The 14,774-nt window shown below is 36.2% G+C and overlaps 1 protein-coding gene and 1 pseudogene across 1 annotated transcript in view; one reads left to right on the top strand and one right to left on the bottom strand.

Moving 5' to 3' along the window:
- The window catches only part of TMEM260 (transmembrane protein 260), a 106,518-nt gene that overhangs the window by 13,559 nt on the left and 78,185 nt on the right, over positions 1–14,774 (bottom strand). The window contains exons 8-11 of the mRNA XM_007472937.3: positions 12,165–12,248; positions 10,698–10,812; positions 9,400–9,572; positions 6,903–7,074 (exon numbers count right to left, since the gene is read on the bottom strand). Coding sequence (XP_007472999.1) covers positions 6,903–7,074; positions 9,400–9,572; positions 10,698–10,812; positions 12,165–12,248 — 544 coding nt within the window. The remainder of the gene's footprint in view (positions 1–6,902; positions 7,075–9,399; positions 9,573–10,697; positions 10,813–12,164; positions 12,249–14,774) is intronic.
- On the top strand, positions 12,591–13,918 carry LOC103100235 (ATP synthase F(0) complex subunit C3, mitochondrial-like; annotated as a pseudogene).

Genomic DNA, 14,774 nt, shown 5'->3' with positions numbered 1-14,774 from the left:
AAAAACAGTAGGCACAACAACTAATACAGATTCTAAAAAGTACCAAAATCCCCCAAATTATAAGAGCCCATTTAAGAATAACTGCAAACAAACATGCTCCTTGTAGCCATGAGAGGTTTCACCAGCTATCATTAAGATTCACATGAGTCTCTATAGCTACTTACTGTGTGACATGTAAAAACCTTTGAAATCATGAATACTTGTCATAAGTTCTACAGATTTAGCCAGTCTTTCAATGTTGGCAAAGATATTTTTAACCAAGTCTATCCTTACCATAATTCCAAAATTTGGTGGGAGAGAAACCCAGAAAAAACCTCTGTACTGTTGATGAAGAGTTACAAATATAAGAAATCCATTTCAAAGCTACAAGGCTTCACAGGAAAAAAGCATTCCCAACTCCCGGATGAGATTATAACACATCACAAGTTAACTAAGCCATTTGGGCATCTCCCTCCCTCTTGGTATGAGACTGTAACAGTGTAACAGGACTGTCTCCAATATGTCCCAACCATTTTCACATGGAGCTGAGGACTAAAAAGTAAAAATCACTAAAGATATGTTATCCATTACATTTTCAATAAATGCAGAGTGGGGAAAATACAACAATGCCATTGCACTTCATTTCAACTACAAATAGACCCTTAACTCTTGTTACAAACAACCCAAGAGGCTGGCGAATAAATGATCAGTCAGAGGTAGAGATGTTCCCAGATAACTAAAATCAAGTCTGAATACTCATTAAAATCAATTTAAATTATTAGGCAATTAAATTCTCAAAACTTGCATACAGGTTGAAACCAGTGTGATGGAGTCCATCCTTCTTCTCTGTGACAATTAACAAAGGCAAAAAGGAACAAAATGCTGTTTATGGGCTTTTTACAAAGATATTCTTCAGTAAAATCATAGTCATAGGGGAGGTACAAATTAAGACAATGTAACAGAATATTTCAATTGATAAATTATGAAATAGTTGCCATTAAATCACATACATTTTGTATTCAGAATTGAGTTATAGAGAGTTCTTCATTCTGGGGAGGGGAACAAACTAAAAGAGTTAACATCAATGAGGCAATGAGGTCTAAAAAGACTTAAAATTGTGAATCTTAAAACTGCTCAGACTGTATCTTAGAAGATTTGGTTAAGCTATTCCCCATTTTTAACAATGGAGGTACTTGGTCAGGAATGTATTGAGAACTTTAAAATTACTCCACCCTGCTCAGACAGTGCCTTAGGGGAAGATAAAGTTGCAAATTCCTGATTGAACAATGAAAAGTCCCCAACTCATACTTAGAGTGAAGCAAAAACCCTAAATTAGGTGGTCTATTTTTAGAGCTAATACAAAAGGGTGCTAAGTATCTATAAAGGTTAAATTAATCACTAAAAGGTCAAGAAACTTACAAAAGGCAAGCTTAGCAAAAGAGATGTGAAATACTCAGAAGATATAATATACCCAGAGAAGGTGAGAACTAAAGAGTGATGAGAACTAAGAATGGGCAGTCCTGGGAAAAAGCATCTACTATGATTGGTAGATGTGAAAATTTAGGGGAGGTGACATAAGAGAAAATTCTCTTTAAAATGAGCTCTCTGAACTCAGTTCAGGGGTTCAGGAGTTCAGAGGAGGGTCTCTGAACTCAGTTCAGGAGTTGAGGATTTCAGTGAAGGACTAGAGCTTGCTTGGGATGATCTTGTGGTGAGTGATAAAGACTGACTCTCTCTCCCTTAAGGCTCAGGCCTAGGCCATTTGGCCAAGGCCCTTTCTACTATTTTCTCTCTCTCTCTCTCCCTTCCCTTAATTCCTTCATTTGTATTAATTAAAATCTCCATAAAACCCAGCTGACTTGGGTATTTTCATATTTGGGAATTTTCCCATGGCGGCCACTTATTTTTAATATAAATCAAGACACTAAAAATTATCTTTACAGTTTGGCCAAAACCTTTACAGTTTTGGCAATCCACAGTCTTGGAAACCCACATTTTCGCGGTTCCAAATTCACCTCCAGAATCTTTGAAGTTCCTTCCCCTCCCAAGTACCATCATTCACCACAATTTCTTTGTCCACACCTCTGGGATCCCCCATACTGAGGGGAATTCCCACATTGAGTACAAGTATTTGGGTGTGAGTTTTGATTTTCCTTATTTGAATTCCTCCTATTAATATTACTATTCCTGATATTTCTATTCCCATTTTCCTGATTTCTCCTTACAATTCATAAATACTCCTGATTTCTCTTCTTACAATTCATAAATACTTGACTAACTTTTCCACAAAAATAACACACTAGTGGTTGTTTTGTGGATTCTTGTAAGGGAGCTATGATCTCTCCTTGCTTTACCTTTACAATTATTTCAGTTCATTCTTTTATTTACTTCCTCAATGTCTCTACTAAAGTAGCATTCTCTTTATCCTTCTCACCCTGTTTAGCAGTCAATTCCTTTATTTCCTTCCTTAATGCTTCCACTAAATCACTGTTCTCCTTCTCCTTTTCCTTATGCCTCTCAAAAGCATACACTGCCACTCTTTTTAATTCTTCAAGGTCCATAGTAGGCCAATTTGGACAGTTAGTATCATTTGTGATAACTGCTGCTTGACTTGTGTTCTGGAGTTCAATGGAGTGGGTTGCAGTGAGGCTGGTAGGGGAAGGGAGTAGGGTGGAGCTGGTAAGTAGATGGGGAGGCAGAGCAAAAAGATCGTGGGTGGGGATGGGGATGGCATGGAGAGTAGGACAGGTGAGTTCTAGAGGAGTCATAGGAAGGGGGGTATGGAAAAGGATTGAAGTAGGGATGGTACAGGTGGGAATAGGGGAGATGGGCGGGTAAAGAAGGGTGGAGAGTTAGATTGAGGGAAAGGGGATTGGAGGAGTAGGGGATGAGTGAGGTCTGACAGGGAGATGAGTTTAGGGGTTCAAGTCCTGGTTTGGGTCAGCATGAGGAGAAACCTCCTCACAGGCCAGGTGGGATGATAGAGTGTGTTTCTTGCTAGATTTCACTGAAGGACTTAAGCTAGAATAGTTTGGTTCCAAAGAAAGAAAGGTTTCCTCACTGGAGGGATGGTCGATTCATCAACATGATATGCCCATAAGTACTAATGGCTAACTTCAAATCTTTTAAGATCTTGAAGTCAAAAGAGCCATATTTTGGCCAGGAAAAAAAGATATTTCCATCCATGCCTTACAAAGCTTTCTATTCTCCTTAGGCAATTTGGAATCACTTCAGGAATTTAGAAATTAATGCAGAGGTGAATCAGGAGGAATAGTTCCTGATTTCCCATGATGTGTTGCAGTATTTCCCATATTTTCTAGTCTATATGCCCTATTTAAGCTAGTTTGAGTTCTGCTAAATGATCAGCTGAAACAATGAAAAGTTCCTAAAACATAAAAAAAAAATGGGAGACACAAAGTTCTTCAATGTTATTGTGGAAGGCAATAAGAGGTTTAAAACAAAAAGGCTAATGTAAGGAAACAGTAATTGTTGCACAGCAATAGTATCAATAATGAATATGTATTTAGTTTGATAATTGTTGTTATTAATAACTAACAACAATATACATTTATTATAATTATAAATGACATTATTAATAATCAATAATATGCATTTATTATAAGAAATCTTATCAATAATTAATAACATGCATTTATTATAATTATTTTAAATAATTAATAGCCATAAACCATAAATAAGTATCAATCATCAATGATAACCATTAGTAATTAATAATTATGACTAATATTTATTGAAACTTAATAATTATTGTTATTGATAGTATTATCAATACTATTGTGTTCTAAAATTATTCCTTAATATTACATGTAATTAATTTGATTTAATGCTGGCTCTGTTCAATTTTAGAAATTTGGTTTTGGTTTAAATTCAATATTTTTAATATTTTCTATTAGTAATCCTTTTATTTAAATGTATTCAATTTAATAGCATTATTTTTGATCACTAGTAGCAGCAGCAAAGGAATTCTTTTTGTTTTCCTTCAGTTTTAATTCTTGACAGTAGGTGGTGCTATAAATGCATGTAGAGTGGAAGGCAAGCAGATAGATAAAAGAAGGGGGGAAATTGGCTTTTAATATGCTAAAGAAGGCAGGCAGTCTACAAGCAAAGTTTTGATGGCTTTAAATATGCTAAAGAAGGCAGACAGTCTTCAAGCAAGGTTAGAGTGGCTTTTGATATACTAAAGAAGGCAGGCACTCTGCAAGGGAAGTTTGAGGGTGGGGGATGGAAAGAGAACAATGAAGTTTCCCTTCCCACCGAGGTTAGGCAGTGGCCATGTATTTTCAAAGTTGTGGGGGGAAAGGGAGCCCCTAACCCTAGCCCACACCCTGGAACACCCCCAGGATTAATTTAATTGGTGTGTCTGAGCAGGTCCCTGCCTCAGCATCCCAGCGGGTATGGTGCATGGGGAAAGACCTGTTGGGTTTTAGTGCCCCGTGGTTTAAAAAAAAAACCCAAAACTCAGCCCCGTTTGGAATGGGGGGGGTCTTACACCAATTCCTAGGGGGTCACCCCTGTGCACTGTTCCCCCAGTTCACAAAGGCCTGTCTGTGCTGAGTGCAGTGGGAGGGCTTTGCATCAGAGTCCCAGCAGCCAGGAACGATCACGGTGGCTAAAGCCTGCATTTTTGTAAGACCAGGAAAGTCAGAGGTCCTTTACTGCCCCACTCTCATCCAAAATGGGTCAGGTCAAGTCAGGTAGGGTGGGGTGGGGGTACCAGGTGGGGAATCCTTTTCCCTTCTCTAGCCCTTAACTCTAATCCACAGCCTGGAAGGACCCCCAGGATTTGTTCAAGGGGTTCCCCTTGCCCTACACTACACTAGGCTGAAAGAAGGAACACCAGCACCTTGCAAGCTGTGGAAAGGAAAAGAGCAGGAATACTGTTGGGTCCTAAAATCCACCAGATTCCGTATGGGCAAAAGGGCCCCTTCACCCCTATTCAAGCTGAAAGAAAAAAAATGGGGTGAGGAGTGGGGGGGGGATGCCACCAGTGAAGGAGCTTTTCTCACCAATCTAATGTGATCCTATTGTAAAAAATGGATTTTGAACTCTGGACTTCAATCCCCACAAGCCCTTGCTCCACTTCCCCAAAATGCTTTGTAATCTCACTGAATTCTCAGGTGGGCCGAGATCGAGAAGGGATTTAACCTGATTGCAAAGGCTTTTGTGGTGTCTTTTGGACTTCCGTTTTGGAGCAGACGTGGCTCTATTCATAATGTAGGTGAGATCTTGTCTAGGCCTCTCTGGCCTAAGCACGTGTTTCTTATTTTCTTTAATTCTTAATCTTTAATAAACCTCATAAAATTATAATATTCCTTGCAGAGAGAAACTAATTTTTACCTGCCTCAGTCTCCCTAAATTTTAACCTTTACACTATCTGGGAAGAACAGTAGTAGCCTGTTCCCTCTCTCCACCAAGGTTTCTTTCGCATATGAAGGCAGGTCAGCAAACTAAAGCTGCTTCTATCTTACCTAAGCTATACCTACATAAAACTTTTCTCAGAAGAAAATTAAGGTCCTAAAAAAATGTCCCTGATTAATGGACACCAACTGTAAGAATTAAATAATATTTCTACATGTTTCTATATGTACTAGATATATATTTTATAAAGTTTATTGGAAGGGTAGACAAATCTTCCTAAGTAACCTGACCACGTGGTGCCTAGCCTGCCAGTCTCTTCCTCATTCCATCCACCCTCACCTGCCTGCTCAGTTTTCTTCTCCGTTCTCTCCCGATTCTCTTTCAATTCTCCACTAAGAAGCCCCAAACCTTGACCTTTATTGACGTACAGAACATTGACTGATGCAAAACCTGGTGCAACTGTGGTATGTCAGGAATGCTTGATAGACAGGTAAAGCTCCTCATGAGGGGGAGGGGATAAACTACCTTGACACAGTATCTAGTATATTCCTAAAGAATAATCTGGGAAGTTTATATATCCAGGACAAAACCATAAAATGGACCTCAGGTTGGCCTCAGTCCAAACAAGAGAGGGGAGGAAAAGATTTTAATGTATATCTTTGCAAAATCACAGATCTTATAAAAATAGTCATGAATCTTTATTCATTCACTAAGTACTTGTCCTTCTCTAAAATGTGCTCAACTATTTATGAGGCATCTTAAAAATAAGAACAATTCCTTCTTTCCAATCCTAACAGTGTCTCTCATGATACCAATATATGCTTATTTAAGTGCCTATTGCCTCTCCCAAAAGAACATAAGCTTCTCTGGGGCATGGGCAGTTTCACTTTTTCTTTGTATCACCAGTGTATAAAATAATAATTAGTGCCTGGCAGTAGTAAGAGCTCAATAAATGCTTGTTGATGAATTGACAAAAGAGTTAATTCTCCTTAAATCATGGTGCCTGCTAGTTAAAAATTTTTTTTAGTTCCATAAAATTATTTTCGTGAAATAAGAAATTTTCACTAGTCTTTCCTAAGATAAAAGAGATAACAAACTCATAAAGAAATTATGTAGTAACATAATTTCAACTTTTAATGAAATTTCTATTTGCTTACAAAATTATTTCTTTTAGGATCACAATTTCTTTTAATCCCTAAGCCTATGAGAAATATTTGCTTGTATGGATCAGACATTATTACTTACAACTAATGTTTAAAATAAGCTTGCTATGCATTGAAAAATTTTCATCATTTATGTTATATCAACCTAGAATCTTATTATAAATCTAAAATTAAGCAAATCAATTCTTAATACATTGAAGAAAAATATGATGTCTTATTAACTTGTTTAAATAGTCAAAAGAGCCAGAGGAATATGAAGTCACAAGCTTATTGTTAAATAGGTCATGAAAACTGTATGTATGCCTGCTTTACAAAAATAAAACTTGTGTAAATTAAAATAATAAAATTATAATATATTTAGAATATTCTTAGTATACTTACTTCCTGGTCTACCAATGAAACATCAGGCCTCAGACCTTCACAATAATGTAAATAACGAAGAGAATTCCCTGGTAAATCTCCTCTGAGTAAGATGATTGCATCATGAGGCATAGAAAATAGAAGGTTCTTTGCAAATTTATCAATCACATAATTGGTGCTTTGGTCACAAATGCTAAATCAAAAGGACAAAAATATATTTTTAAAGTCTACTTTTTTACCACAATTATAACATGATACCACTTTCCCCTTTTCACATATAATCTGTATGAAAATATTCTAACATTAATTAACCAAAGTGGAGATAATATCCAAATTTAGATACCACTTGAAAAGATGGAGGCCAGGTTCTATGAGTGAAAAAAAAAGAATCTACTACTTCATCTTTCGAGATAAGTTAACTCTTTCAGAGCAAGATGAAAGGTTAATTTCTAAAGGATGGCAACATTTATTACAATAAGGCTCCCAATTTCAATTAGGATTCTGAATAGTTCTGAATAATTCCCATTTATTTCATGAGGAAAATTTTAAATTGTAAAATGAAATATCTTTTTTTTTTAAAACAAAAATTTTAAGTCCCTATGAATTCTTCCCCAAAATGACAAATCTAAACAATTCCCTGAACCAAAAGCTCCCTTTTCCCTTCTGTATAAACTGTTTAGAAAGGGATCAGAGGGAATAGAGTCTAATAAGGAGAAAAATAAGAAATAAGAGAATAGATTTATTCTGCCTTTATTAATAGAGTGATTATCTGCTATTGCACATAACAGCAGTATGACTCTTTAATCATGAAGTTTACTTTCTTAGAACTTGAAAAACTGGCATGAATTCTGAAATCTTGAAATCAAACAAAAATAGGATGAGTTGAAGCACTGCCAAAAGCTGGAGCAAATGAATCCTTACTTGTAATTAATATGAGGTTCATTATACTTAATAATAAGAAACAAAGCATTTAATTTTTGTCCTTTAAAATAACTGAGGAATAATAATCAGTGTAGTGCCATTAAGCAAAAAGGCACATCTGTAAACAAAACCATATTTCTAATTAATTGCTGTTTTGATAAAGCATCTACAGTTCTCATTTTATACTGGTACACGTTGTTGACAGTTTATGCAAAGAAAGATTTATCCCTCACCCTGAAGCAAATTTTAAGAACTAAAAATGAATAGTCTACCTTTGGTTATGTCTCAGTCTGTAGATATCCCATTTTCCAGTTTTCTTGGTTCCTGTCCTATCTAAGCATCTTGACATTTAAAGTTCTTCATAACTTTGGCTCTTTCCTATATTTCAGCTTTCTTAACTCTTACTCTCTGCAATATACTTTACAATGCTGCATCATTAGACTGCCTACAAAGCTGTCAAACACAATATTTGTCTCCTATTTTCACACCTTTGTACTAGCTCTCCTTCTTTGCTTTCTTGACTTTCCTCAAGATTCTACTCATATCCTAGCTTCTGAGGAGGTATCACCCAATTTGCTCCCTTCCCCCAAGTTACTAATGTCTTCCTCTTTCAGATTGTTTTTATTTTACATGCATTACATGTATCTCATATGGACCTAATCGTTAGGTCTTTGCCATGAGATGTACAATCAATCAATCAACATTTATTAAGAGCCTACTATATGCAATGCATTGAACTAAGTGGTAGGGATATAGAAAGAGGCAAAAGACAAATCTCTGCCCTTAAGGAGGCAAAAACCAAAAATGTCTTTCTTTAGAACCTCAACACTTAGCACAATGTCTGGCACATAGTAAGTACTTTATGAATAAATACTTGTTTATTAACCAAAAAAAGTAAAATAACAATATCTAAATCCCTCGATAAACTTTTAGCTGAAGAGAAATAAAACTGGTCAGTGGAAAGGTTACTGGATCTGACTTGGGATGCTGGCTCTCCCACATATTACTATGGTAGGACCTTACAGAATATAACTTTAGAACTGTATGGAGTTCGGTTTACTCATTTGTAATGTGAGGACTTAATATCCTTTTAGATCCTTTTCAATTCTAAATTTATGATCCTATAAACCTATCAAGGCACTTTAGAAATGTTATTAATTAAATAATTACTACCATTACAGAGTAAGAGAAGGAAAAAAATTACTCAATATATAAAGAATATAAGCAGTATGAAGCACATGGTATTCTGGACACATAACATGTTACAAATGGAGTAATAAAACTCAAAATACTTAAAATCATCTACATCAGACTCCTGTTTTTTCACAGTTTCTCCCCAAACCCCAGTTTTCCTTTAGGAGCTCTTGGAAAGAAACTGCAAATAGCAAATAATTTATATCTGTAGGTCATAAAGTATAAGAGACGGAGATTCTGAAGGATGACGAAGTACAGGGGCATTAGATAATCTCAGAAGCCTGAAATACATTAGATCATACTATGACACTGGGTTCTTCACAAATATGTGATAATAAAGGACTTAATAAAATGAAAATTTAGAAAAATGCTTTTTTTCTAAAAATGCTTCTTAGTTTATTACCTGTAATTAGAATAAATTTGGTAGATTACAAAAATAGCTGCTGAAAGCCATTCCAGAAACTGAAATACAGAACTGCCACTTAGCATCCTGCTACTCAGAGAAGAAAATGAGGCCAAACCAAGGCCAGCCAGAACAGCCACCACTGCATTGCTCTGCATCCAGAAGCGTTCTACCTGTGAAGCATTAAGTGAACAAGATGTGTTCAGCAGATGTACTTGTCCCCTACAAGCAAATATCTTTAAATGCTTTCCCATGAGAACTAATTACTTATTGCCACAATTAGTCTGCTGGCATACAAGTCTTTCAAAACAATTCCTCTTCTATTCCTTACTACTTGTATGCTTTTCCTATCCAAACACACAAAGTATCCCCAGAACCTTGCAGTGTCTGGCACTGGGTAGGCATTTAATTTTAATTAATTTGGCTGACTGACTGAACTAAGTTAGTAGATATGTGAATAGAGAGAAGGGGTCAGAGGTGAAAGAGGTGGTGGAGGTAGAAATGAGAAGACTCAGGAACCAAATGGACACATGGAGGGAAGGAAAGTGAGCAGTCAAAGAAAACAAGGTTATAGTCCCGGGTGACCCTAAAGATGGTGATGTCTTTGACAGAAACAGAAATTTAAGAGACAGATGGTTTTGAGAGGAAAGATAATGAGTTCTTGCTTTGATCTATTCAGTTTAAAATGTTTGATCTATTCAGTTTAAAATGTCTATTTATGGGACAACCAGTTCAATAATCCACTACACAGCTTGTGGTATAGAAGTGAAACTTAAGAGAGTCTAGGGTTGGAGGAACAGATCTAGAAGTTATCTGTATTGAGAGAATAAATAAGCTCATGGGAGCTGGTAAAGTTTCCAAGTGGGAAACTATGAGAAAGGAAAAGAGAGAAAAGGAGTAAGAGAAGCTAGAAATTTTCTGTGTATGCAGATGGAACAATAAAAGAGAAATGAAGTGGGGATGATAAACAATTCTAGTCTCCAAGTCCATCTCCAGGATGAACAATGCATTCAGGAGGGGTAACCTAACAGATAAATTTCACATCCTAAAAATAATTATATTTTAAATGGGAACAAAGCAGGAGGGATAAAAGTAGTTGACTAAATGAAACCACTTTGATTTTATTTTTATTATTTACTACCTCCTGTTAATCAACTGATGGATTTTTTAAAAAGTCATAACCCTAATGTAATTTTGCATTCTCATAATTATTTTTACTTTTAAAATCCTTGTAAGGAAAAAAGCTGATGAAGTCTTACAAAACTCTAGGTGATGGGCAATAATTGTGAGAAACTTACCACACCCAGGAAAAGAGGTTTTGAAATATCTAAATTTGCTCTCCAAGCAAAGAACAATGAATAAACCCAAAGCATTCCAACAAAAAGCCACACCAATGATGAGTTTTGTTTGTCCCTGCAAGACATAATATAATAATCTTTCTTTATATTATGTATTTAAAATAAAAAGTAAACATAAAAATGTAAATGAAAACTTTTTTAATGCCAATAGATGCGTTTGATAGATCTTTGTATAAATAGGACTCAAGAAAAATCTGTCTACATTTCAGAGGAAAGTAATAAATATGTCCCCACTGGAAATGAGGCAGAGTTCTTAAGGAAAAACAAATGGCACTATTCTTTGAAGGAATGAAATTGAGGCAGAATAAGCTATAGCAGTGATGGTGAACCTATGGACGATGGCACATGTGCCAAATATGGCATGCAGGGCATTCCCTGTGGGTACTTGGCCACCTTCCCCACCTTCCCCCCACCCTCAGAGTTTGTTACTAAAAAGGTAGAGGGACTAGGGCAGAACTACTCCCTTCCCCCTCTCCTTTGTGTCTGTTGACATTTTTTTACATCACCCTCCCCTCTGTCCATCACCCTCTCCTCTGTCCAGCAGTCCAATGGGAGCACTTTCTCCCCAGTGTACAGTAAGGGGTGGGCAGGGCATATCCAGGATGTGGGGGGGGGGCATGGCACTTAGTCTCTTGGGGTGTGGTGGGGGTGGAGCCTGGCACTGCATCACTAAAAGGTTCATCATCACTGAGCTATAGTGTAGCTACTAAGGGAGGTCTTACTTTCTCTTCACTTCCCTGATCTGGTAGGTAGTCTCAGGCAGCATGTAGATATATGAGGAAGGGGGAGAGAAAAAATCCCCAGTAATGGTAGAAAGCTAAGGGAATTCTTTCCACTGCTGGCTAGTCATGTATAAGAAATGGATGCATAATCAATCAGGTATTGTAAATTGTGGACCAACTGCACTCAATTTCAACTGGTATCTAAATAAGATTTATACTTAGAGTGTTACAAATGCCTTAAAAGTTTAAGACTATCAAGAGATTCATTTGGTAAATCTGAAAAGAAAATATTATTCAATTCAATTTTTTAAAATGACCCTTTCCTTCTGTCTTCACATCAATACTAAGGATCAGTTCCAAGGTAGAAGGGTAGTAAGGGCTAGGCAATTGGGATTAAGTGACTTGCCCAGGGTCACACAGCTAAGAAGTATCTATTTCAGATTTGAATCAAAGACCTCTTGTTTCCAGGTCTGGCTCTCTAACCACTGAGACACCTACCTGCCTCTCAATTCAATCTTTCAACATTCTTAAGGATTCTAGAAATCATAGTATGCACAAGGACTTAAAATTTGACTTAAGAAGAAATGGTGACATTAGAGTTTTTTCAGAATATAACTATATACCAACACAATGAATATTCATTCACTTAATGGAAAAAAATAGCAAAAATAGAAATATTACTTACTGTCTTATTAAACATAAACAAGCTATCACTGCAAGGACTTGGATATTAACTGATAATTCAACCTTCATATTTGCCATCTGAAAACTAAAAAGTAAACATCTAATTTATCATTTTCACTAGGCAGAGAGCAAACAATTTTACATTTTAAATAATTTAAAGTTTTAAATCAAGCATTTTTCATAAGTGCAATACCATTTGAAATCCTGAACATGTTAGTCATAATAATAATAGAATATATTTTTAAAATTTCAAAAACTGAAATTTAGGAGAATAAAAGGCCATATACAAGAACATGATAGAAAATTAAACTCAGTTTATACCTACCTATACACACACACACACACACACACATATATACACGATAAAGAGTTCTAAGAGTTTGAAAAATTTAATATTATTAAAGTTAGTCAGCCAAGGAATGAGATCATGTTAAAAATAGGTAACGGGTATCTGTTAACTATACTTGTATAATTAACCCAGATCATGCTAACTGGTTTGACCAAGAATTATGGCTAAAAGGGTTCTTGGAACTCCATGTTACCTGTGGAAAAGAGAAATTGGGAAAGCATGCAAAAAGACAGGAAAAGTTGAGACTGATGACCTGTCATTCAAATGAGAGTATTTTTTTTTGGAATGTTACTGGGAGAAGCAGTTGAAGAAAAGAACAGACCAACTGATGCATTATGTCTTTAACCTTGAAGACAGAAAGAAGAGATTGTCCTTTGACTTTGAAGATAGAAGAAAGAAGAACAAAGTCCAGTTCTCTTTCTCTCTGATTTTCTCTGTTGTGACTGAACTTCCAGACCTATCAGCCATTTCTCCCAATTGAAATATTCCACCATCCTTCAACCTGAGACTCATTGTAGTATTAGGGAAGTCCCCAACCCTCTTACCTCCATTTCTTATTCTTCCCTATCTTCCTCAAATAAACCCCTTATTTAAGATAAAGAAGAGAAAGAGTATTTCATTTGAGACATCATAAACTCACCCTGAGTTGATTTAGAAGAGGAAGAGAGAAGAAGGAGAAAGGCGTGCTGTAGTCTGACCCAGTCCAACCCACTACCTCATTCATTCAGGCTGCATCCTGCCCCAGCCCCAGACAGACAAGAAAGCAACACTGAGCCGAGCCCTTGCCTCCCACCACTTGATCCCTTCTTCTGTCACTGCTGCCCCAACCACTCCTAAGATTTTCACCTGAGCCAAGCTTGCCTGCTTGATCCGTGCTGGATCCAGAATTGTATACAGATCAATTTCTTCAGCAGTGTTGTCTCGACAAAAGGTCAGGCCTGGAGAGGGCAACACAGTATCTAATGGGACCCAGAACAGGGTGTCTCAGCTAGCATTAAGGGAATTCCAAACCAGTGCTATCAGAAGAGATGTTGATACTGCTGCTAAATTTATTGGTGCAGGTGCTGCCACAGTATGAGTGGTTGGTTCTGATGCTGGTATTGGAACTATCTTTGGTTCTCTCATTATTGGTTATGCCAGAAACCCATCACTGAAGCAGCAGCTGTTCTCATATGCTATCCTGGAATTCACCTTGTCTGAAGCTATGGGTCTCTTTTGTTTGATGGTTGCTTTCTTGATCTTGTTTGCCATGTAATAAACTGCTATTCGAAATGTTGACATTTAATACAAATTATGGATGTAATTCTGTGTATCTTACTGTGGTTCCAAAAACTGTTGTGTTAGTGTCATGGAAATGTACATTATTTCCAAAGTCATTTCATTAAAGATGATAACTTTAAAAAAAATCAACAATAGTCACTATGAAAGGAAAGCACACGAGAGTACTTATCAACAGAAAGTACAGACAAGAGAACATTGCACATGTTAAAATGATAACAGAAAAGCTCTGCAAAAAAGCAAATAGAACAGCTCCAAAAAGAATATAGCCAGTAAAACATGCATTTTAAAATTAGCTCCAAAGAAAAGTCTCTATATAATCTATACAAAGTCTCTGCCAACAATAGTTACAGCAAAGAAAGTAACAAAGTTATTTAACATGAAAACATAATTCCATGACCAATTGAAATACATTATATCCAAATTCTATCTCCAAAATATATCTAAAAGACAGCAAACAATAAATCCCCTTGTGAAAAATTCAAACATCAAAAGATAAGAAAACTTCAAATTCATATTCTTAACATAAATCTAAGAACTTATACTATATATATTGCATACACCCACTCATGAAGATGATCATATGTAAAGCTTACTTCCATACATGAAGAACAACTAAGTAATACTGACAAGCACTCGTGAAGAATTCATACCTTACTTCCATGCACAATGAAAAAATTTCAATCTTACATATATGCACATGTAAAACCCTTACACACATGTATGTTCCTGATTGTTCCTGTATGTTCCTGAATATTAAAGAACGCAGGACTACAATCAAGAGCGACAACAGACAAAATGGGGCATGCAGCACAGATGAAAAGAGACCAAGACACATTGTTTCTACAATCAACATCAAAATACATGGAAGGACTTTGAAATTTTGGACTTGTGATCATGAGGTTATGTAAGCATGCGGCATACATGTCAACATCACATATATATATATATATATAGATATATATAGAGATAGATAGATAGATA

This window comes from Monodelphis domestica, chromosome 1 (assembly GCF_027887165.1).
Source record: "Monodelphis domestica isolate mMonDom1 chromosome 1, mMonDom1.pri, whole genome shotgun sequence".
Lineage (NCBI taxonomy): Eukaryota > Metazoa > Chordata > Mammalia > Didelphimorphia > Didelphidae > Monodelphis > Monodelphis domestica.
This window is presented reverse-complemented; position numbering and strand designations above follow the sequence as displayed.